The following is a 24946-nucleotide window of genomic DNA, read 5'->3' on the forward strand; positions in this document are numbered from 1 at the left end:
AATGTTGCCATCTTTACCGGATTATCACCTTCCCTCCTCTAGTCTCTCCATAATTGCACTAGCACAATTGATCCCAGATCTCCGTCTCGATTTTTGGAATGCCCAGGGAGCTAGGCAGATACAGGATCTTATGGAGGGAGGATCAATCTCCTCTTTCTCCCAGGTTCAGGACAGGTATAACATTCCACCACGAGATTTTTATAAGTATCTCCAAACCAGACACTGGATGCAATCCTGGCCCGCATACCCACCGGTTCTGAGACCAGCTCCACCCGGTATTATGTTATATCTAGTGCTTTTTTTGTCATAGAACTCCCGGAACTGAGTTCCAGTACCTTTTTTCAACGGGTTTTCCAAGTTTTAAAAGTAACTTTTGAACATTTGATGTTTGGTCCACGTGCACTTGAATCGCCCTGTCGAGAGTAGGAGGTCGGCGGCAAAATCATTAAAACGGTGCATGCGGATTGCTTGTGTGTCGAGTCCGATGCATGCGTACATCGTTTGCGCTGGTTGTGATGGCACTGCTCGGCTTGTGGCGCTGCCCAGCTTGTGATTGGTCGCGCGCTGAGTGCTTACTGAGGGCAGCGACCGTTATGTTTCGCTACACAACTGACATGTGTGCGTGTGTGTACAGTGATTGACTACGTGATGTGAGTTCCGGCACCTTTTTTCTTACAAAAAAAGCACTGGTTATATCTTTCCCCTACGTCTCATGCAGGAGGTATTTCCACTTGGTGTAGGCTTTTGTTATCCCCTGTTGACAATCGAGATCTCCCGATCCAGGCTGTCTGGGAAAAGGTCCTAGACCAGGGTTTCCCAAACCCAGTCCTCAGGGCTCCCCAACAGTGCAGGTTTTCACATGTGACATAATTAGGACCACCTGTGGATCTGTTACAATGTGTCAGTCAGTAATGAATACACCTGTGCTCCAGCAAGGAGATATGGAAAACCTGCACTGTTAGGGAGCCCTGAGGACTGGGTTTGGAAACCCTGACCTAGACATTACTATATCAACTGAGATGTGGGAGAAAATTTATCGGAATATATACAGGATGTCAAAATGTATCACCCATTCAGAAATGTTGATTAAAATGGTCCATAGGGTGTATCTCACTCCAGAAAAGCTCCATAAAATCTGCCCCTCAGAAACCAAATATTGTTGGAGAAATTGTGGGGAGATTGGAACACTTTTACATATCTTCTGGAAATGTCCTAAACTTCAACCATTGTGGATTGAAATATTTCAGTTAATTACTCAGGTTACCAAGGTTAACTTACCTTTATCCTCAGCTATTGCACTATTACACCTCTACCCTCCTCAACTCCAGAGTCACAACCACTCTGTCACTGGGCATATACTCATCGCAGCTAGAGCTGCAATAGCTCAGAATTGGAAATCCCCTATGACCCCGCCCCTTTCTAAAATTATTAACAAAATTCAATACAGTTATGAGATGGAAACTATTGGTTTTGATTATGAAGCAGCGGCCTCTTCACCACTGACTAAATGGTTCACATGGTATCAGTATTTTACAAAATATAGTTCTGGGTCTAACTCCTAGCTTCTATTATATTAAGCTGAACGTTCTTTAGGGGCGTAGTTTGTTGTTCATAAAATCATTTTACTGGTACTCTTGTTTATTTACTGGTTTATCTCCGACAATCTCCCCCTTGTTTGTCTTCCCCTCCCTTCCCCTGGTTGTCTACGTCTTACATATATTCCTATGTTAAATGCGTTTTTTTTTATATATATATATATCTTTTTTTTTATTGTTTGTTTGTTAGCAGTATTGAGAGAGCATTCAAATCTACACTTTGTACTGTATTTATTAATTACTGCTATGCTTGTTATGTGTTTTCTTTACTAAAACTCAATAAAAACTTTTAAGATAAACAAAAAAAAAAGGGTGTAGCACTTAAGTATTTCACGTTTCTGTTTCTATTGTACAATTCCTGAGAGGTTGGACACCTCTTTTAGTTTAGCAACTCCCATCTCTCTTTAGATTTACACCACCCATTAGGAACAGTGAGTGCAGTATAGGCCCTATTTTGAAGCATATGTACCTGTACACACATTCTTTCTAAAAAGTGTTTTGCAGTTTCAATTTAGACTTTGTCCGCTTTGTTTACGATTATCAAGGCTCTGTAAAGTATAATGCAGTTCTATGGGAAGGCTTGTCAGAGCCAGAGCCGGATTTAGACCTCATGGGGCCCAGGCAAGATACTGGTTTGGGGCCCCCTCCCTGAAAAAATCCATAGCACTATAGTTTTTTAGCATAACATATAGGGGCTGGCTGGCAGACTTTAGCCCGGGGGAGGGGGGGCAAGCATATAGCACTGGTCCATAAGTAGCAGACCATTTTTAAAGGGTGGTCTCACCGCCGGCCCTGGGAGGGCCCTCTGGGTACCGCTGGGCCCTAGGCAATTGCCTAGGTTGCCTAGTGGTAAATCCGGCCCTGGTCAGAGCACTATGTAAAGTACACCGTGCACTTTAAGACACCTTAATAAAAGCATCTCAAAACTCTACTAAAGAGAAGTCAAATAATTTACGTTTCAACAAGCACTGTTTTTCAAAGCCTGTGTAAATAGCTGTTATATGGTATTTTTATTAAGATAAAAAAAAAAATTGTATTTTATAAGTATGTATATACTGTCCAATTATAATGCATTTTCTGTGGCTGAGAAAGAGTTATTTATGTGCTTTCTTTGATAAAGTACTTGATGAATTGCTTTGTGTAGTTCAGAGCTGGATCACTCAATGATTCCATTTTTGGTCTCTGGATCTGTGATATGCCCACTAAAGGCAATAGAGCATGATCTCTGAGATCTGCAATCTTGTCAGCAAGGAACAAAATGCAAACAAGCAAAGCCGTTGGTGTAATATATATTTCTCAGTAAGCATGCATACACACACACACACACACACACACACACACACACTAGGAAACACTGATGAGGACGTTGTGCAGGCCTCAGAAAATGAAATAATGATAAGCAAGTAATTGAAGTGTCTGAAAAACAAATTATGGATTCCCTATGTAGTAAAGTCAGTGTTCCTGCGTTGAAGAATAATATGAATCAGTTAGTTCTCTTTTCTAGAACATTTTTACACTGTGCGGAAAACCTGCATAATATATCAACAAAAGATTTCAGAGGATGTTATTCTTATGAAAATCTGAGGCAACCATCATTAAATAAAATACTACACGGATGTATCCACCAGGAGAAAGTGTGTAATCACCTAATTGTCACAATAGGAGGGCACATATACAAATGCATATTGAACACCAGCCTACCTTTTGAAAGGGAAACTGTCAAAGAATGACAATTTGCAGAATTCTGGAACACTACTGCAGGAAAGCAGACTGCCAATCATGCATTCCAGGAATGAGCAAAAAATAGTTTTGATCCATGGTTTTATTTCACAACTACTGTCCTATAATATACTTTTACAGTTTATTATTGTTGTTGTTTTTTTGGTCACTATTCAGTCAATTGTGTTATTGGACAATGTAAACTTTGGCAATACTTTTATAAAAAAAAATAAAACGAAAAAAACAAGAGGAAAGAATTTTTTTTAGATATTTCAAACCTCACATACACACAGTAATTGATATATATTTCTACACAAAATACTCAGTGTATAAGACAGCAATTTCAATGGAACAGAAGGTTAGGTGGCCAGGTGGATGGGCATGACAAATACGGGACCATTGGTTTGTTTAGCGGACATGGTTTTCATGGCCCTTGGGGTTACTTGGTTGCCTGGTTCACTGTTTCTCTTAAGAAATTGATAAAAATAAACAAAAGCCTGTGGCTCCATTACTTGATGTTGAATCATTATTATGGGTGCTATTATCTTGATAATTTATAGAACAGAGCAGCATTATTCAAGACCTGTGTAAGGAACTGATTTATGAAAGGGGAATAGTCTATAGCCAGAGAAATGGGAGATCTCACGAGCAATTACCACTGGCTAGAGTTGGCTGGAGTGGGAACCTTTTCATGTTGGAGTGCTGCATTAATTTAGCTGTAATCAAATAAGGCTGTATTCAAAAAACTTCAATTAGATATACTTAAAAATGTACATTTTTTTGTAAAAATCTAACTTCTATGTACTTACCAATGTCAAAAAATAAAACAATTTGTTAATTCTAAAGTTAACTAATCTTTTAGAGTCTTTGCTGTGTCTGAAAAGCATTTGATAATGTGGGCGCAGTATAGAGGTCTGTAGTTTCAGCTAACCCACTAGATGGGTATCAGTAATTTTTTACCTTAAGTGCGCCTTGATTTGGGTTAGGCAGATTCGCAGCAATAAGTGTTTGAAAAGCAAGAAAGTATTTTCAGGACATGTTGCCAAAGCGTGAGTATTCTACTGCAAATTTCCATATTTTGATTGTATAAAGAACTGCTCAAAGATTCTTAATCTATAAAAAGATTGAAAACTCTGCTCCATTTCCGGTTTAAAGCTAGCACCATTTTGCTTCCGGCGCACGTTTGTGAATTTCAGTCTGCACCCATTTCAGACAGCTATTGACGCAGCGATATATAGCATCTAAGCGGTGAACTCAAATCGATGGGGAGAAGGGAGGGGTGAATACTTTCCCTAAGACAAATTGAGCATATATGTCACGCTGCCACTCTCTCTTGCTCCTTGGCTGCATCCCGGCCGTCATCATGACGATCAGGATGTCACATCCGATTCCCGGTTGGGGAACTGGAAGTGACATCTGTGGCAAGTGACGTCTAAGGCAACGGTCGGGACGCTCTGCCTTTCACTGTCGCGACCAAGTCAGCTGGGCAGTCAAGCGTGCTCTAAAGTTTTTGATCACTGGCTGGGCTAATTAGGGGCAATTGTGTAGAACCAAGCTTATTGGTGCATGTTTACATATAGGCAGTTATAGTGTCCTGTGTATCTACATTGCTGACCAGCTCTCTGTTCCTGTGTTCTTCTGTATCCTGAATAATCTCCTGCTGTGACCCTTTGCTTAACTTCAGATTCTGCTTGAACTCCTATGCCCTTTGACCTTATAAATAACTTATTACTGGATCACATAGAAATAATTTATCAAAGATATTTATTTTAATTAGGAGTGAAATGCACCTCTGTATATCATTACAAAATGCACTTTTACTTTTATATTGGTATGTGCTTTGTATAGAAAAGTATGTCCTTCTGAGACAGTATGACATGTTTGGGTTTTGAAACTGCCTAGAGACAGGTAATCATTTCATCGCTCAGTGACCAAAACATATGGTGAGCCTGAAAGTCAGGAGGAGGTAATTATACTTGCTGATAACCTCTTTATGCAAGTGATCACAGATGAATGTGACTTTTGCAAGTTAAATTGTGTTCAAAGCCAGATTATAGAAATGTTATATCCTGGTGGTAAACATTCAATAGAAAACCTAAAATGTAGTGGCACCGCTAGTAGCAATATACAAAGGTGTTAAACCTCTCCAGGCTGCATAAATCAGTCTGGATTGGTTAAAGGGGCAGGAGGTCGAATTACCTCCTGCCAAGCTAGTGTCCAAAATTGTATTTAAAGAGCCCCTGTTCTACACTGAAATGTATTATACCATCTGTACTTCTGGAAATCACTAGTACCTTAAACTCGTGTATATAACTGTCCTTCTTAAGACATTTGAGCTAATAAAACATCGCTGCTTCAGGAACCTGCTTTGAGTACTACTTACCTGCTGTAATTCCTGTGACCACAGAATAGACCAATCTAATTCATTATCCGGCTGTTCTGAGGTTGGGACTCTGCATTCAGTACCAACACTCTGCCCACTACCCTGCAGCTCTGGCCAGTGTTATAGGCCAAGGAGAATCATCCACGGCAATCCTGATCTGAAGGCAAGAGATCAGGGGTACCAGCCAAGGTGTACCAGCAAGGCACACTAGCAGCGGAAGTTACCCAGAAGGACGCTGTTCTAGGGGCCGCTAAGGAGCTCAGTGGTGGCAGCAGCAGCAAAAATCCCTCCTACTGCAGTTAGAGGGCACATTTGGGGAAAGAAAAAGGGGATGGTAGCAGGGCAGGCCCAGCCGGTCCCCAGCAACACAACAGACAGGGTAGCATAGGAGGTCCATCCTGTCACAATCAATATTGCCTTTTTTTTTTTTACAAATACACTCGTTCATAAACGGGGTATTGAAATGTCAAAATTAACCTGACGTAATGAACCCCCTTTTCCACAGCATCGTATTCTATTGAAAACTCGTGATTTGACAGTTTGATATGGAAGAGTTACACTGTCGATTACAGTTGTTGAAATTAATGTTATTTTAGAAGGATCACAAAAAATCTTTCACATGCATATGAAATATCATTAGTTTTTACTTTGTGCCTTATTTTACTATCCATTTACTATTTTGGTGTCAGCTTCGAACCGATCATGTGCACAAAGCAAAAAATTAAGAGTAATTTTTGCCTGGAACTGTCGTACTGCCCCCATAGACTCTCGCCAACCAGCCTCGTGCATTAGTGGTGCGAGTCAGGTGGGAAGTTATCAGACATTTTAGAGTCGCATTAGAACTTAATCCTGAGCGTAGCAGGTGTTAATTTAGCTCTTATGGCTTACTAATGATTAATTGGGGCGTTCAATCTGGGTGGCTTATGTTGTTGAAACTTATTTTACACTTTGGTCATTTAAATACGCTCATTTTAAGACTAAACTAAAATTTAAAAGACAAACAAAAACATATTAATATAAATGAAAGAATTTGTTCTGTAAAATTTAGATTTGGTCGAAATAGTATTTTGGTAAACTGCAACAAGGATATTTTTTACCACTGAAATAATCAGCAAGAAAAAAAAAAATCACCCTTGTTGACATAAAAAGGAGTCTATTGGCAAATAGCCTTTTAAGTCAGCCCTGGTACTTTTAGTTCAGCTTTAAAGTACATGAGTACTTGTGCCTATAATGAGATAACCAAAGGCAGCAATCTAGGACAGCAAAAATCCAAAAGTTTCTATGCACGAACAAATTTTAAGCATTTATCTAGTCACACAAATATTTTTGGTAATTTATATTAAAGATGAAAAGGGCCTTCATTTCAGTTGCTGCATAAGGCAGAAACAGATATGATGTATGCCTGGCTAGTGTGCAATAGTTTTGAAAAATACCCACCATGTTTATTGGGATTTTTGGTTTCTCAACTCGCAGGTTAAGTACCTCTGGTGTAGGATGAAACTGGAAAAAAATGTGTTACCTGTTGGATAACAACCCCAAATAATCTCCCTCACATTACGTCTAAGAAAGACTGTAACACCACCCTATAGGGAAAATAAATGCACACAAAGGGGCTATGTAGTGTTAGACATAAATGTTTTGGCAAAAATTACACATTTCCTACTGTGCTTGCACCCAAAACAAGTATGCGTACGTTCTTATGCAGATTTGGTTGCATCTTTCAGTTATGAATCATTACACTTGGAGAGGAGGAACGAGGGAGGGAAGGGGGTTCTCATAAATGCGACAGAGCCAGACCTGGGCACAGATGCATATATGCTTGTTAGTAGGAGTGTCTCTGGACTGTTTGTGCAAAATGTCAACTGATGACCTGGGTACCTCGACTTATAATTCAAATGAGCTAATACTGTGGCACATGGAAATGAGTGGAAAATAAGTGGGAAAAACAAAGACTAGTATCACACTGACAATGGAGTCTGGTTGGCGGGTGGGCTAATAAACTACAAACAATGACCTAAACCAGGAGGTAAATGTGATGCTGACCTGAACCAGGAGGTGCTTCCAGGTGACAAATGCTTACAGTTGAGAGATACTTTTTTACAGTGGGAGCATTAATAGTGACCCCCACAGACCGATTTTGTAAAGGGAACACTGAGTTCTGAGGATATCATATTCATATTATATAGGAACACAAAGTACTAAATACATTTTACATTTTTTTAAAAAACTGCTTGCTATTTTGTGGAATTCCCAAGAGGATGGTTTTGTTCAAATCACTGGATAATACCTTTTTAGTTTACTCTCTATTCACCTGCCTATCTGCGAATGATTACGTTGGCACCAGACGTGCATAATGTGAATGGTCCTTCACAATTGCTTTCAGATTTAATAACGCTAACTCAGTGAACAGTTCATAAGAATACAACTGACATGAGCTTCATTCACCTTGTGAAATTTCACATTTCTTGGCTCTAAATGATTTAAACATGCTACTCCTTACTCCTACATCGTAAGTGCTTTTCTGTCACTTGGAAAGAATTGTGCTCTCATACCATCAGATGAAGTAAGACAGCAGAACAAAATAATAGCACACACATTGATGTATACAGTTAATAAATGAAAGAATGAACTAGGTCATATAGGGAAGGAATTTAAGGGCACCTGTCTGATATTTTGTTGTGCCATTCTGTGTTCATCTAATTAAACCATTAAGAACTAGGAAAATTACTGAGACATGAGGCATGTGCCTCGCGCCTCAGTGACATCTATGATTCCTAGTTAATTGCACTTTCATGAACATTGGCTCAGCCCAGAAAAGGGCTGTGATATTGTAATTAGTACATTTATTCCAGTTAGAACAATGGGCCTGATTCATTAAGGATCTTAAATGAAGAGGATCCTTATTTCAGTCTCCTGGACAAAACCATGTTACAATGCAAGGGGTGCAAATGAGTATTCTGTTTTGCACATAAGTTAAATACTGACTCTTTTTTTCATGTAACACACACATATCAACTTTAAATTTCAGTGTACAAATAAGCTATCAAGTATTTGTGTGCTACATGAAAAAACAGTCAGTATTTAACTTATGTGCAAAACAGAACACTCATTTGCACCCCTTGCATTGTAACATGGTTTTGTCCAGGAGACTGAAATAAGGATCCTCTTCATTTAAGATCCTTAATGAATCATGCCCAATGTTCTTATTCATTCAAAACAACAAATATATACACAAAAATAGAACACAAAAGTCAATGAAAAGCAATTAAGTCTTCTTATTACAAATTTAATACTTTCCTGTACTTGTTTATTTGAACAATGTATCATTTAAAAAAAGGATTATAATATAAGCTTTAATTTATGCCCATTTTATGTGTATCATATAGAAAATTCCACAGAGCTTACTTCTTTACAAATAAAGAATTTTAATAAGCAGCCCTTATACCTTGATGAATTCATTCAATGAATTGAAAATAAGAATTCTTAAATTAAATTTTATGCTGCAAATTAAAAGGTCTGCCCAAAAGTGTTGACAAATTACAATTAGAAATGTCACACAAATGCTCTTAGTTTCCTTGGAGACATAGGGCCTGGTGCATTAACAAATGCAAAATGAACGTAATGTGCATTTAAAAAAAAAAAAAACCACACGTATATCAGGCATATGCATGTCCATTTCCAGCAAGGTGTGGCTGTAAAGATACGTCTGTTGATGAATGTGGGTCTAAGTACACTCTGCTCTAACAGACAAGACACTGCAGAATACTTCCAATACATATGTAGAATTGAAAGTCACAGAAGAACGCACAGATAAAATGAAAAACTTCACCTGTTAATAATGACAAAACATTTAAAAAAAAAAAAACTATAATTTTTTTTTCTCACCTTAAAATACAATTATTAGGATGTAATGAATATTAAGCTATTATTGCATCCACAGTGGGGGACTGGGGGGGGGTGGCCGGCCCAAACAGCCGTTTGATTGAGCGGCCCGGGTGCCCGCTGCCCCCCTACCCCCTGGTCCAGCCCGCCCCTGATCAATTCCAACCTCCTACCCCTTTAGTACCAACCATTGCTACTGAAATAATACTCATTGGATTACACTTAGTTATGGCTTAAATAAATTATGAGAGCGATGTGACATCTAGAATGTCTTTATTATGTTTCAGTTATTTATTATGAGGTGTGTGTGATGTTTTTGTTATTGCATCAATCATAGCGTGATTATTAGGGATGTGCACCGGCGACTTTTGAGGTCTCGTGTTTTGTGTTTTGGATCCGGATTTTCGTTATTTTTGAGGTTCGGATTTGTCTCGCAAAACACTTGACGAAAGGTCTCGGTTCGGATTTAAGGTATTGGATTCGGATTTTTTTTGAAAAAAACATAAAAAGTTTAAAAATCAAGTTTTTGGGCTTATTTTCACTCCTAGGCTATTATTAACCTCAATAACATTCAATAACAAGCATTTCCACTAATTTACAGTGTATTCTGAACACCTCACAATATAGTTATTAGTCCAAAACGTTGCAACAAGGTATCTTTCTGGACTGCGTAGAGGAGTGGGTCACCACAATATATATTAAAAACCCTGAACTTTTATGATTCGCACCAATAAATGTACCTGGACTGCGTAGAGGAGTGGGTCACCACAATATATATAATAAGAAAACCATCAACTGGTTTGATTCGCACCAATAAATGTACCTGGACTGCGTAGAGGAGTGGGTCACCACAATATATTAAAAACCCTGAACTTTTATGAATCGCACCAATAAATGTACCTGGACTGCGTAGAGGAGTGGGTCACCACAATATCTTAAAAACCCTGAACTTTTATGAATCGCACCAATAAATGTACCTGGACTGCGTAGAGGAGTGGGTCACCACAATATATATAATAAGAAAACCATCAACTTGTTTGATTCGCACCAATAAATGTACCTGGACTGCGTAGAGGAGTGGGTCACCACAATATATTAAAAACCCTGAACTTTTATGAATCGCACCAATAAATGTACCTGGACTGCGTAGAGGAGTGGGTCACCACAATATCTTAAAAACCCTGAACTTTTATGAATCGCACCAATAAATGTACCTGGACTGCGTAGAGGAGTGGGTCACCACAATATATATAATAAGAAAACCATCAACTTGTTTGATTCGCACCAATAAATGTACCTGGACTGCGTAGAGGAGTGGGCACTGGGCACCACAATAAAATATATAAAAAACCTTCAACAGGTCTGCATTACACTACACATACGGCTGCTCCTCCATCCTCTCCATCATATACATGTTGGAGTTTTAGCATGTGACAACCTCTTGTTTTTGATAATGTCAGTGCATTTTGAATATTTTTCAATTTGCCCCACACCACTGAATGTACTTTATCTATGATACGCATCTATCTATCTTGACTGCGTAGTGTGGTGGCCCCGGTACACAATTTGGTACCGGGGCCACAATAAAATAAATACACCCTCCACGTGTCAGAATTCCACCAAACAAGTATCTGGACTGCGTAGTGGGGTGGCCCCGGTACCCAACTTGATACCGGGGCCACAATAAAATAAATACACCCTCCACGTGTCAGAATTCCACCAAACAAGTATCTGGACTGCGTAGTGGGGTGGCCCCGGTACCCAACTTGATACCGGGGCCACAATAAAATAAATACACCCTCCACGTGTCAGAATTCCACCAAACAAGTATCTGGACTGCGTAGTGGGGTGGCCCCGGTACCCAACTTGATACCGGGGCCACAATAAAATAAATACACCCTCCACGTGTCAGAATTCCACCAAACAAGTATCTGGACTGCGTAGTGGGGTGGCCCCGGTACCCAACTTGATACCGGGGCCACAATACCTCCATCAACCCTCTAAATCCCACTCCACTGATGGCGGACACCGGGCGCACGTCTAACACCAACATTGCAGTTACAGCCGCAGTTATACGCTTTGCAATAGGGTGACTACTATCGTATTTGGTGGTCATGGCAAACGACTGTTGGACGGTCAATTGTTTGGTGAAAGACTTAGCGGTCTTACGACTTCCCCTCTGGGAAGATGACCGACTAACAGCAGCAACAGCAGCAGTGGCAGTAGTAGGCGTACCGCTGCAGGATTCCTCGGATGAATCCCGTATTGAGGAGGACTCAGTCTGGCTGGTGACTTGGGCTGCAGGACTGAATCTGATGGAGATTGTGGAGGAAGTTGACGAGGAGGGTGTTGCTGGTGTGTATCCAACTGGACCACGGGATTTAGGTGTCCCTGTACCGATGAGGGTCCTAGCCCCAGTTCCTGAACTAACCACTGAACTATGAAGGTTATTCAGGTGACGTATAAGGGAGGATGTTCCTAGGTGGGCAAGATCCTTACCCCTGCTTATTTGAGCTTTACATAAGCTACATATTGCCATACATTGGTTGTCTGGATTTGGATAAAAATAACTCCAGACCGAAGAGGTGCATTTTTTGGTCTTCTGACCAGGCATGACGATGGGCTTTTTCATCCCATGGACATCAGCTGTTTCCCCCCCTGGTGCCTCATTTACAATAACCACATCACCATCCTCATCATCAAGTTCCTCCACAGCGCCAGCTACATCATCAATAGCCTCCTCCCGAGCCACCTCTTCCCGTACAGTGATGGGAAGGTCAGGCTTGACAACCACCAACACGCTTGGACTCGCCTTGGGGATTTGTGATAATTTCTCTTTAGAAGGCAGAGTTGTTTGCTGTTTTGTTGCTGACAGCATAACTCTCTTCAATTTTTTGTAGGGGGGGGGGAGGAGGAGGAGGGCTAAGATCCGTGGGTGAAGCTGAACCACTAGTCATGAACACGGGCCAGGGCCTAAGCCGTTCCTTGCCACTCCGTGTCGTAAATGGCATATTGGCAACTTTACGTTTCTCCTCAGATGATTTTAAGTTTCTCTTTTTGCTACTTTTTCTTAACTTGGGCTTTTTGGATTTTACATGCCCGGTACTACGAGATTGGGCATCGGGCTTGGAAGACGACGTTGATGGCATTTCATCGTCTATGTCATGACTAGTGGCAGCAGCTTCAGCATTAGGAGGAAGTGGGTCTTGATCTTTCCCTACTTTATCCTCCAAATTTTTGGTCTCCATTATATGTAGCACAAGATACTGCAGAATGTGTGAACTTGGTAATATTGCAGTACCAATGGACTTATAATGCTGGATTGGTTTTGCAAATTTGGTTATAATTATTATATATATTTTTTTTTTTTTAAATTTTTTATTTTTTTTTACTTTTTTTTTATTTTTTACAAACTTGGGAATAATGGGGAAATAACTATGCCCTTAGAAGCACAGAGCACAGGACACAGCACCACTGGACTGAACAGGACACGGCACAGGACCCAGCAGCACTACGGAACTCAGCAGGACAGAGCACAGGACACAGCACCACTGGACTGATACTGCAGAATGTGTAAACTTTGTAATATTGCAGTACCACTGGACTTTTACTGCTGAATGTGTGAACTTGGTAATATTGCAGTACCAATGGACTTATAATGCTGGATTGGTTTTGCAAATTTGGTTATAATTATTATATATATTTTTTTTTTTTTTAATTTTTTATTTTTTTTTACTTTTTTTTTATTTTTTACAAACTTGGGAATAATGGGGAAATAACTATGCCCTTAGAAGCACAGAGCACAGGACACAGCACCACTGGACTGAACAGGACACGGCACAGGACCCAGCAGCACTACGGAACTCAGCAGGACAGAGCACAGGACACAGCACCACTGGACTGATACTGCAGAATGTGTAAACTTTGTAATATTGCAGTACCACTGGACTTTTACTGCTGAATGTGTGAACTTGGTAATATTGCAGTACCAATGGACTTATAATGCTGGATTGGTTTTGCAAATTTGGTTATAATTATTATATATTTTTTTTTTTTTTTAATTTTTTTATTTTTTTTTACTTTTTTTTTATTTTTTACAAACTTGGGAATAATGGGGAAATAACTATGCCCTTAGAAGCACAGAGCACAGGACACAGCACCACTGGACTGAACAGGACACGGCACAGGACCCAGCAGCACTACGGAACTCAGCAGGACAGAGCACAGGACACAGCACCACTGGACTGATACTGCAGAATGTGTAAACTTTGTAATATTGCAGTACCACTGGACTTTTACTGCTGAATGTGTGAACTTGGTAATATTGCAGTACCAATGGGCTTATACTGCAGGATTGGTTGTGAAAATTTTGTGGTAATTAAAAAATATTAAAGTAGTTTTTGGTATTTTATAAAAAAAACTTTTTTTTATTTTTTTAAACACAGGGGAATATTGGGGAAATAACTATGCCCTTAGAAGCACAGAGCACAGGACACAGCACCACTGGACTGAACAGGACACAGCACAGGACCCAGCAGCACCACTGACCTCAGAAGGACAGAGCACAGCACACAGCACCACTGGACTGATACTGCAGAACACAGCACAGCACAGCACAGCACAGCACTAAACAGCACAGCACTAAACAGCACAGAACTAAACAGCACAGAACTAAACAGCACAGAGGACCACCTAACACACCCTCCCTCTACCCTGATCAATGCCCGAGTGAAGATGGCGGCGACTAGCGGGGAATTTATAGGATCCGAGTATCGCGAGATCCGACAACGGGATTATGAGTCAGAGCCTCAGTTTCACTTTTGAATTTGGCGCCAATACCCGGATCTGTCTCGGATCCGACTCGGATCCGCAACGTTCGGGTGGGCTCGGATTTCAGAAATCCGAGCGCGCTCATCCCTAGTGATTATCAGTGCGCTTCTCTGTTAATAACCAACATTTTTAATGGAACCTATTGAGACGTGCATTTACAAGTGACAAAACAATCCGAATGTACTGTGTTCAATGTAATAAATAAATAGGTAAAACCCGGGCAGCGTGCAACCAGCCACGCTGGTGTTCTCCCTGTCATAGTGGTAACCAGCCCTGGCTGCCTAGTGTGGGACTGGTGGAGGATACACCTACCATGTTTTTTATAATTATATATATATGTATTATTTAGCTCATTGTGTATAGGAAGTATTTTGTCTCATTTAATATATAGGACGAGACCTGATCTCCTACATATCTGAGCTATTGCAGAAATGTGAAGGATGTATGGCCGGTCATGACAAGGAACACCCTTAACAATGCGCCCTCTACACCGCTTTCTCTCACAATAATCTTGCTCTATCAAATTAAAACTTGTTTCCACATTACAGGTGCCTCACTGAATCTTTTCATTCTTCAAAGGCAGCACCTTTCTCCTAACTGGTTCCCCATGATTGTGCAATATTTTGCTCCTCCACAAATGCACCCAATTTACTCTACATGCCTATGTGTACTTGCACAAATGAAGGCAGACAGCCTGTCTAAATTTCATCAGCCAGTTTGCCCTATTTACCTCCTTACAGTGATAAGTAGTTATCTTTTAAATTATGTAATTTCCTTATGGTTTTAAATTTTTAGTGAACAAACTTTCACATGTGATATAATCTAATTGTTATACCACACATAGAGTGTATTTACCCACTTGTTTTTGTAATGCTTAGTGTATAGGAAAGACAAATGAATATAATTGTATGCTTTAATAAGAAATTAGCCATTCACTTATGGATCAAAAAAAGCATTACTAAGCGCTTTCTGAGCAGACCATTCTCTATGATGGAGAACCTCTGTCTAGCGGGTCATTCCACCAAAAGTGTCATCTCAATGTACTATAATGCTCTCCTTCAATGCTCTCCTCCTCTTCACAATGCTCTATAATGCTCTCCTCCTCATCACAATGCTCTATAATGCTCTCCTCATCACAATGCTGCTCTATAATGCTCTCCTCCTCATCACAATGCTTTATAATGCCCTCTTCCTCATCACAATGCTCTATAATGCTCTCCTCCTCTTCACAATGCTCTATAATGCTCTCCTCCTCATCACAATGCTCTATAATGCGCTCTTCCTCATCACAATGCTCTATAATGCTCTCCTCCTCATCACAATGCTCTATAATGCGCTCTTCCTCATCACAATGCTCTATAATGCTCTCCTCCTCATCACAATGCTCTATAATGCTCTCCTCATCACAATGCTGCTCTATAATGCTCTCCTCCTCATCACAATGCTTTATAATGCTCTCTTCCTCATCACAATGCTCTATAATGCTCTCCTCCTCTTCACAATGCTCTATAATGCTCTCCTCCTCATCACAATGCTCTATAATGCGCCCTTCCTCATCACAATGCTCTATAATGCTCTCTTCCTCATCACAATGCTCTATAATGCTCTCCTCCTCATAACAATGCTCTATAATGCGCCCTTCCTCATCACAATGCTCTATAATGCGCTCTTCCTCATCACAATGCTCTATAATGCTCTCCTCCTCATCACAATGCTCTATAATGCGCTCTTCCTCATCACAATGCTCTATAATGCTCTCCTCATTACAATGCTCTATAATGCTCTTCTCCTCATCACAATGCTCTATAATGCTCTTCTCCTCATCACAATGCTCTATACTGCGCTCCTCCTCATCACAATGTTCTATAATGCTCTCCTCCTCATCACAATGCTCTATAATGCTCTCCTCATCACAATGCTGCTCTATAATGCTCTGCTCCTCATCACAATGCTCTATAATGCTCTCCTCATCACAATGCTGCTCTATAATGCTCTCCTCCTCATCACAATGCTTTATAATGCCCTCTTCCTCATCACAATGCTCTATAATGCTCTCCTCCTCTTCACAATGCTCTATAATGCTCTCCTCCTCATCACAATGCTCTATAATGCGCCCTTCCTCATCACAATGCTCTATAATGCTCTCCTCCTCATCACAATGCTCTATAATGCGCCCTTCCTCATCACAATGCTCTATAATGCTCTCTTCCTCATCACAATGCTCTATAATGCGCCCTTCCTCATCACAATGCTCTATAATGCGCCCTTCCTCATCACAATGCTCTATAATGCTCTCCTCCTCATCACAATGCTCTCCTCCTCATCACAATTGATGAGAAGAACGAATATCAAAGAAAATGGGAAGCTGATTTTGCTACCTCCTTAGATCCGGAGGAGTGGGCAGCACGGTGGCGTAGTGGTAGCACTTCTGCCTCACAGCACTTGGGTCATGAGTTCAATTCCCAACCATGGCCTTATCTGTGTGGAGTTTGTATGTTCTCCCTGTGTTTGCGTGGGTTTCCTCCGGGTGCTCCGGTTTCCTCCCACACTCCAAAAACATACTAGTAGGTTAATTGGCTGCTATCAAAAATTGACCCTAGTCTCTACCTGTCTGTCTCCCTGTCTGTCTGTCTGTATGAGTCTGTCTGTTAGTGTGTGTCTATATTAGGGAATTTAGACCAGGGGTGTCCAACCTTTTAGCTTCCCTGGGCCACATTGGAGGACGACGAGTTGATTTGGGCCGCACATAAGATACAATAACGATAGCTGATCATCCAAAAAAACATAGAAAACATAGTTAACATATATATATATGAGAAAAAAAGTGATATATATATATATTTATATATATATATCACTTTTTTTTCAAATCCCCCTATACTTACCTTTCAATCGCCCTGTTCAAAAAATCCTCTCTAGTTATTATACTATAATCACTTTTTGTATTGTTTCGATGCAATATCAATAAAGTACATTTAAGCCAGGCATTGCATAGCAGGGTGCCCTGACCAGGCCTGCGGTACCTGACATATACATCACTGTGACCTCAAATTGTGACCTGTTTTGCTAATTACACCACTATGTTAGTTAAGGGATAACAACTTATAATGGGCCAAAGAGAATAATATATAATGCCCCATTAGTATTACAAGTAGAAGTATGTAGCAGGGAGATAAGGTCCATGATGCTCCAGGACCAGGTGACTTTTATTCACTGGTCAGCGTCCCTTGAAATAATAAAAAAAATCCCCCTTAACTTACCTTTTAAACGGCTTGTTCTCCTGTCCTCTTCTCTTCTCCAATTCTGTGCTGCTGATTGTTCTTCTCGCGCGGGTGACTCCTCTGTGCTGCGCTCCGCAATGGATGTTGGGCGTGATGACATCACGCCCGACATTCACTGCGAGCACCGCACGGAGGAGGAGACAAGGGAGGGAGCCGGAGTACCAGCTGACGTGATCGCGTGACCGAAAGGTAAGTATTTTCTTTTCTTTTTTTTGCAGGATTTTTTTTTCCATTAACAGTGCTGTCCCCTTGCCACAACCAAAACTCCTTCTGGGCCACATTTACAGGCGTGCTGGGCCGCATGCGGCCCGTGGGCCGCGGGTTGGACAACCCTGATTTAGACTGTAAGCTCCAATGGGGCAGGGACAGATGTGAATGAGTTCTCTGTACAGCGCTGCGGAATCAGTGGCGCTATATAAATAGATGATGATGATGATGATGATGATGATGATAGGCTGATATCCACAAAGGAGTTGCTAAAACCTCCATTAGTGTGTCCTTCAAAGAGAATGTCTACAAGCCTCTCTATCGGTGGTATTACATCCCAACTAGGCTTCGTACTCTATGCCATGATGCTTCTTATGCTTGTTGAAGGAACTGCGGCCAGTGAGGGTCTTTCATGCACATACGGTGAGCTGACCCACACTCCAGTGATTTTGGACAGAAGTATTTTCTCCAGCCACTCACATGATTGGTTTGCAGACTCTACATTAAACTAAGCATATCCTGCTCCCTCTGCCTATTACAGATTTCCCCAAACATCCCCATAAACTACTTAGGCACTTCTTGAGTGCTGAGACATGCCAAATAGCAGCCTCATGGAACCCTTCCCCCATCTACCGTCATCTATGTCTGAATGCAAAGGTTGTACAATTATCAAATGGAACACATAAGAAATATTCTGAGCAACCCCTCTGCTTCTTTTCACAAGGTTTGGGATTCTTGGACTCCTTTTCATGGAGTCTGCTTAATCTCTAATTCAGTATTTGTCTACCACCTGGTTCAGATTCAAACTGACACCTTTACATACTAGTAGCCTCCCCTGTACCCCTTCCCTTATTCCTTTGTAAAATTTGCATCAACATTTTTCGGTTATGGATTTTGTTTTGGATACAAGCTGGATTGCATGTATTTGTTACTTTTTGTGCTGTAATACTGTAACCTTGTTATGTACTGTTTATGATGCTTTCAATAAATAGTATTTAATAAAAAAAAAAGCATAACTAAAAACACCATTTACTTAGGTCTCCATTTGTACCTTAGCAGTAGTGTCACACAAGCACTTTGTGCACCCAGTGTAGAACTTCTCCGAGAGCCAGATATGCTCTGTGAACCCAATCTGGTTCCTCGGTATGTTATACACTGCACGCAGAAAGTGCCTGTGTGACACTATTCTTATTCACAAAGGCCCACATGGATATACACTGAGTAATAATAGACTCATACCATGATCATTATGGCTGCTTTAGTCCCGTAAGAGTATTGCATACATACACCCCCCTTGTGAATGCATGTGGAAAGTACACATCAGAAACACAAGTACATGAACCTGATGCAAGCAATCTTATTTTAAGCAATCATTGAACAATTTTCACATACACAGAATGATCTAAATAAGAGATGCCTGAGCATGCACGGTAAAAAGATTGCTTAATTCTGATTGGTTTATCTGCTTAACCACACAATGATACAATGATTTTCAAGGGTGATCGAATTAATCAAATGTGGATGATCACATTTTTTATTTAATTTTTTCCAATTAGATTGCATTATTTTATATCTACATCAGAGAGGGGGGTGAGAAAAAAAAGCAATGATGATTCTAAAACAACACACAATGTGCTATTTAATTACTCAGATATTTTGATTTCCAATCACACTGCTGCCTCTTGTAGGACCCTGTTTGTGTCTTCTTGTGCAATGAAAAGTTCTGTTACCATCGGAGGAAGGGGGTGGATGTGCTGTGCAAGTAAAAGGAAATTTGGGGGGACAATCTGAAGATGTACAAATGTACTTAAGTGATACAAGTTGACTTTGGCCCAACAGTGACATTAAATTTCAAGCGGCGCTGCATTGTAAAGGGAAGTTAACCCTTTACAATGCAGCGCCGCTTGAAATTTAATCGCGGAAGAGACTGAACACGCGGGTGTTGAAGAACCCGCAGATTGATACATTTACCCCATGGAGTTTAAAATAAGAATATGGAGGCAGTGCTACAATTTATTCATTGGCATGTGGGACATTGGACTATGTGCATCTAACCTTTCAAAACCTCTTCAAATTACATTTAAAGTTCAAAAATAAAAGGAAAAAAGGTTTTTCTGATATTTCACCTACCTGGTTTCGCTGGGTTTAATCTGCCTGTAGTGCCGATGCATTGTATGGTACAGCAGTCCAACAATTGTTGTTCGTTCTTGAATGAACAAAATGTAAAAAGAAGAAACATTAAACAAGTCTCACCTAACAATGAAATATTTTGCTCATTAAAGAGCACACATCACACTTCTTTCATAATTGATAACACTAAACTGTGAATAGAAGGCTCTCTACAGGTCACAAAACATTCCTGCCATTCTAGCTGTACCGCTCTCTGCACGGACTGCCAGTACTGCTTACTGAATACTGCTAAGTATTTGCTATGTGACAGACAACTAAACCATCCCATGAATAAAGATGCACTCTGAATCTATAAAACAGAAACTGTAAACAAGTGAGGATGATTTAGAACATGACATGATAATGTTTTCCACAGAGTCTAATAAGATAGAAAACCAATGAGGACAGATGCTTATGTTTCGGAAAGAAATGTGAATACTTTGCATGAACTCAGAAGTAGAAATGATTTAAGAATGGCTTGGTGCAATGATTACTATTAATCACGGTGACCAGGATGAATATTGACAAGTGGAAAAAGAGGAGGTTTTGCAAATAACGCAGCAGATGTACATAACCCTCTACTAGCAGCAGGGCTTCCTTTACATAGCTACAGATAATGCAATGACAATGAGTGCTCTACAATGCAGTTCTATGTTTAATTAGTAGATCTCCATGGGTGATGATCCGTCCAAGCACCCCATTTCCATGCTTTTTAAGTCTTTTTTTGTTATTGTTATAGACAGTGTTTCATCCAAGAATAGTTTGATCTTTAACAAGAGTACAAATAAAATACTGCAGTTAAAACAAAGAACAAACAAAAAGAAATAAAGAATCAAACAAACGGCAAAGACGCTGTGTGTGAAATCAATTTATGATCCCTAGAGATATCATTGTATGTCTGTGCATCCCATATCTTTTTGATGATTATAATATATTATTGCTTAATATAACACCCTACTAACTATACGGACAACTCTATCCCTGCATCCCAAATCTTGTCCAACTTCGATGGACACCAGATATGTATATTTGTGATTTTGTGCCGGGAAGCACAGTGGCTCAGTGGTTAGCACTTCTGCCTCACAGCATTGGTGCAATGCGTTCCATTCCTGACCATGGCCTTATCTGTGTGGAGTTTGTATGTTCTCCCCGTGTTTGCGTGGGTTTCCTCCCACACACCAAAAACATACTAGTAGGTTAATTGGCTGCTATCAAATTGACCCGTGTCTGTGTGTGTATGTTAAGGAATTAAGACTGTAAGGTCCAATGGGGCAGGGACTGATGTGAGTGAGTTCTCTGTACAGCGCTGCGTAATCAGTGGCGCTATATAAATAAATGGTGATGTTGATGAAACATAATTCTTTGATAATCAGCATTTTCCATAGTAAATTAGATGGTTTAGAAGGGTGCTTTCAATGCTTGCCCATATAATAAATAATAATATTAATAATAATAATAATAATAAATCATTCTTAGAACATATGAGTTGATGCAGAGTGAGAACTATACCAGTTTGCGTATTGTATTGCAGATTTTAGTGACTCTGGCACTTATGCCAGGCTATGCCTGGAGAGGTGGGGCAGGGGAGGGAGCAGGCAGATTAACTCATGCCAAGTACTGTTTGTGCATTTGGAAACAGATGCAGACTGGGACTCGTATACCCCTGAGACAGATTTGCAGGTGATCAGGGGCAGGTGCAAATAAAGGGTGATGTTGACAGTGAACTGCTTGTGATTAGATGTTTGTGAATGCTCTGCTGATGCTGATCATTGCTAATGTATATAATATGCGTTTGTGTGCGTGTTTAAGCAATCTGTTTTTGTACATGAGACAGGAGTTGTTTCCGCTGTATTTGAGAGCATTTTAATTTTTTGATGACTAGTTGCGAATGCGTTTGTTGCAAAAAAAATAAATGAATAGAACTGTTGGTGTAAGTGGGGTGTAAGTGTGTGTGACTTATGCCTTCCATAAACCAGGCACATCTGCTACTGGTGCCGACCTGCTTGCATCTCTATAGTTGCAACTTTGTATATGTGGCTTTTTTAGTGAATGTGATTAGCGGCTGCGATTTAGCATGCAATTGTAGGCAACTGGGCAACATAGTGGGTCCATAGTGTACATTACTAGTAGACTAAAATAACCTCATGTTATCAGTCAATCCAATTATACATAATTTGGGAACAAAATAAATGGAGGTCCTATCAATAACCACATGAAGAATATCCCTCCAATGTGTTTGAATATATGTACAATACAGACAGTGATTTATGGGGGCATCAATCTCAATAAGGCATTTTTCATTCATTGAGTTCGGTATCGTTTCATTTTATGTAGTTTTTCTGCTGTGTAATAAACTCTGTTAATGTGTCTTTGATCCTTAATGTTGTCACAGTTGGTCTGGACTCCAGTTATTAACCAGCCATGCACAATTTAAAGCAGTTTGGTTTCTCTGGACATATGGTATATATCTTGTAAATTGAATGATTATATTATGGGAATTATAATTTTAAATTGTGACTTCAAAGCATGAAGTACTTTAGAAAAAATTGCATTCCATATTCAATTGCAAAGTTTTCATGTGTATCTAATGTCCTTTCTCGGTGTAGCTGTCCCAATGTATCAATGCCATATTGTCTTGATACCAGGCTTATTCTTTGCTCTCTTGCCGCTCAGGCTAGCTGCCCTTGTGTTAGCTGAGGACACTAGGCACCTCTCTGGGTTCGTAATCACTTAAGCAGACAACTAGGAAAGCACAAGTGTACTATATTTTATATAAAAAATAGATATATTTACAGATCACACAAACAGCCCAGCTCACTGCACAAGGAAGCTTACTAGTCTAAAGGCAATAAGCTTCCTTGTTGTCACCGAATTGTCAATGATGCTGCTCCTGACCCTATGGAGTGCTGTCTCAGCAACCAAGCCACACTGTTCACTCCTACGCCAGCTGGACAGGGACCAAGTCCATAGTCCTCATGCTATTTCAGGTACTTAATGTATTAAAGTCTGCAGAGAATTAGAGATCCACAGAGATCCTGTTACGGATGGCTCACGGGTTTCTCCAAGTCCTCGAGTTGAAGTAGGCTCCCTGAGGACAGTGGCTCTGGGAAGTCTAACTGAGATTGGTAAACAAAGGGCACCCATTTACCAGCACTGATAGTCTTAACCCCGATGCTCGTAACCGCGAAAATGGATAACACAACAGGAATATACCGAAGGTGCGTCCTTAAATTACCAGGTTAACAGCAGGAAACATAGTGTGCACCTTCAAAGTGACGTCATCGCTGCCTGCCGTCTTCTTCTTTTGTTTGAGGTCTGTGTTCCAAGCTGTCAGTATTACAAGTCTGTCGGGGAATACACCTCCGATGTATTCCTGTTGTGTTATCCATTGTCGGTGTTACAATCATCGTTTAAAGGTACCCAACCCTAGTTCATATTAAAATTAGTTGTTTGGTGTAACTACTAAAAGGCATGTCTCCAACATGATTAGTTTATTGTTGGTACTTAATATGAAGCAAATAAAGACATACCATTTAACACCCCACATGTTACATACATCAGGGGGTAAATGTATTAATGTCCGGATTCTTCAACTCCGGCGTGTTCAGCGTCTTCGGCGATTAAATTTAATCATTAATACATTTACCCCCTGGAGTTTTATCTCAGTTCAAATTTATACCTGGCCATTTGGATGAGATATTCAAGCAGTGGCCACTTTATTAGGTACACCTGCTCGCTAATGCAAATATTCAATCAGACAATCATGTGGCAGCAACTCAATGCATAAAGCTTGCAGACATAGTCAATATGTTCAGTTGTTGTTGAGGCCAAACAACAGAATGGGGAAGAAATTTGATCAAAGTGCCTTTGGCACAAACAATCACTCCACAATCAGACGGGATGGTTTGAGTGAGAAACTGCTGATCTCCTGGGATTTTCACGCACAACAGTCTCTAAAATTTACAGAGAATGGGGTGCAAAACAAAAAACATCCAGGGAGCGGCAATTTTATGGGTGCAAATGCTTTGCTAGTAAGAGAGCTCAGAACAATGGCCAGACGTTCAAGTTTACCCAAGGTTACAGTAGCTGAAGCAACCATGCGTTACACAGTGGTAAGCAGAAGAGTATCAGCAGACCACCACACTGAGAAAAAACATCTGTCAGCTAAGAACAGTAACCTGAGGCTACAGTGGGAACAGGCTGGCCAAAACTGCAGAGTTGACGAAAGGAAAAACACCACCTGATCTGACTAATCTCGATTTCTGCTGCAACATGCAGATGGTAGGGTCAGAATTTGGTGTAAACAACATGAAGCCAAAGATCCATCCTGCCTCGTGTCAACAGTGCAGCTGGCGGTGGTGTAATGGTGTGGTAAATGTTTTCTTGGCACACATTCGGCCCTTTAATACAAGTTGAGCATTGTTTAAATGCCACAGCCTGAGTATTGTTGTTAACCATTATTATTATTATTATTATTATTTATTTATAAGGCGCCACAGATTCCTTAGCGCTGGATACAGAAGCAAGTACCAAATAGATAAGGTAATGGGGACTCACAGAGAGTGCAGCAAAAGACATTACAGGATGTACGAGGGAGTCAGACAGTAGACAGACATGGGACAATAGGTATAGAGTATCAAAATGTATCTAAACCTATCCCTGAACTTGCTGAACCCACCCCTGCATCTCCACCCCAACTAGAAAGATCTATATTCCCCAACTCCCACTAGTAAAGAACAACTAGGTTGATGGATTAATAGTTGCTAAGCAAGTAACAGATCAACAATTAACAAGGTGCAGTTGTGTTAAACCTTAAAACAGGTATTTCACTTTGTGCAACTAAGTTCTAAGAGCTCTGTAAGCCAAACCATACCAAACCA

The 24946-nt window shown here is 40.4% G+C and overlaps 1 protein-coding gene across 2 annotated transcripts in view; it reads right to left on the reverse strand.

The window, feature by feature from the left end:
• Positions 1-24946, reverse strand: part of ADGRD1 (adhesion G protein-coupled receptor D1) — a 434837-nt gene that overhangs the window by 330607 nt on the left and 79284 nt on the right. For both annotated transcript variants that reach the window (XM_075176425.1, XM_075176435.1), the window contains one exon: positions 20028-20103. In XM_075176425.1, the coding sequence (XP_075032526.1) occupies positions 20028-20103 (76 nt within the window). The remainder of the gene's footprint in view (positions 1-20027; positions 20104-24946) is intronic.

Source organism: Mixophyes fleayi, chromosome 1 (genome assembly GCF_038048845.1).
Source record: "Mixophyes fleayi isolate aMixFle1 chromosome 1, aMixFle1.hap1, whole genome shotgun sequence".
Lineage (NCBI taxonomy): Eukaryota > Metazoa > Chordata > Amphibia > Anura > Limnodynastidae > Mixophyes > Mixophyes fleayi.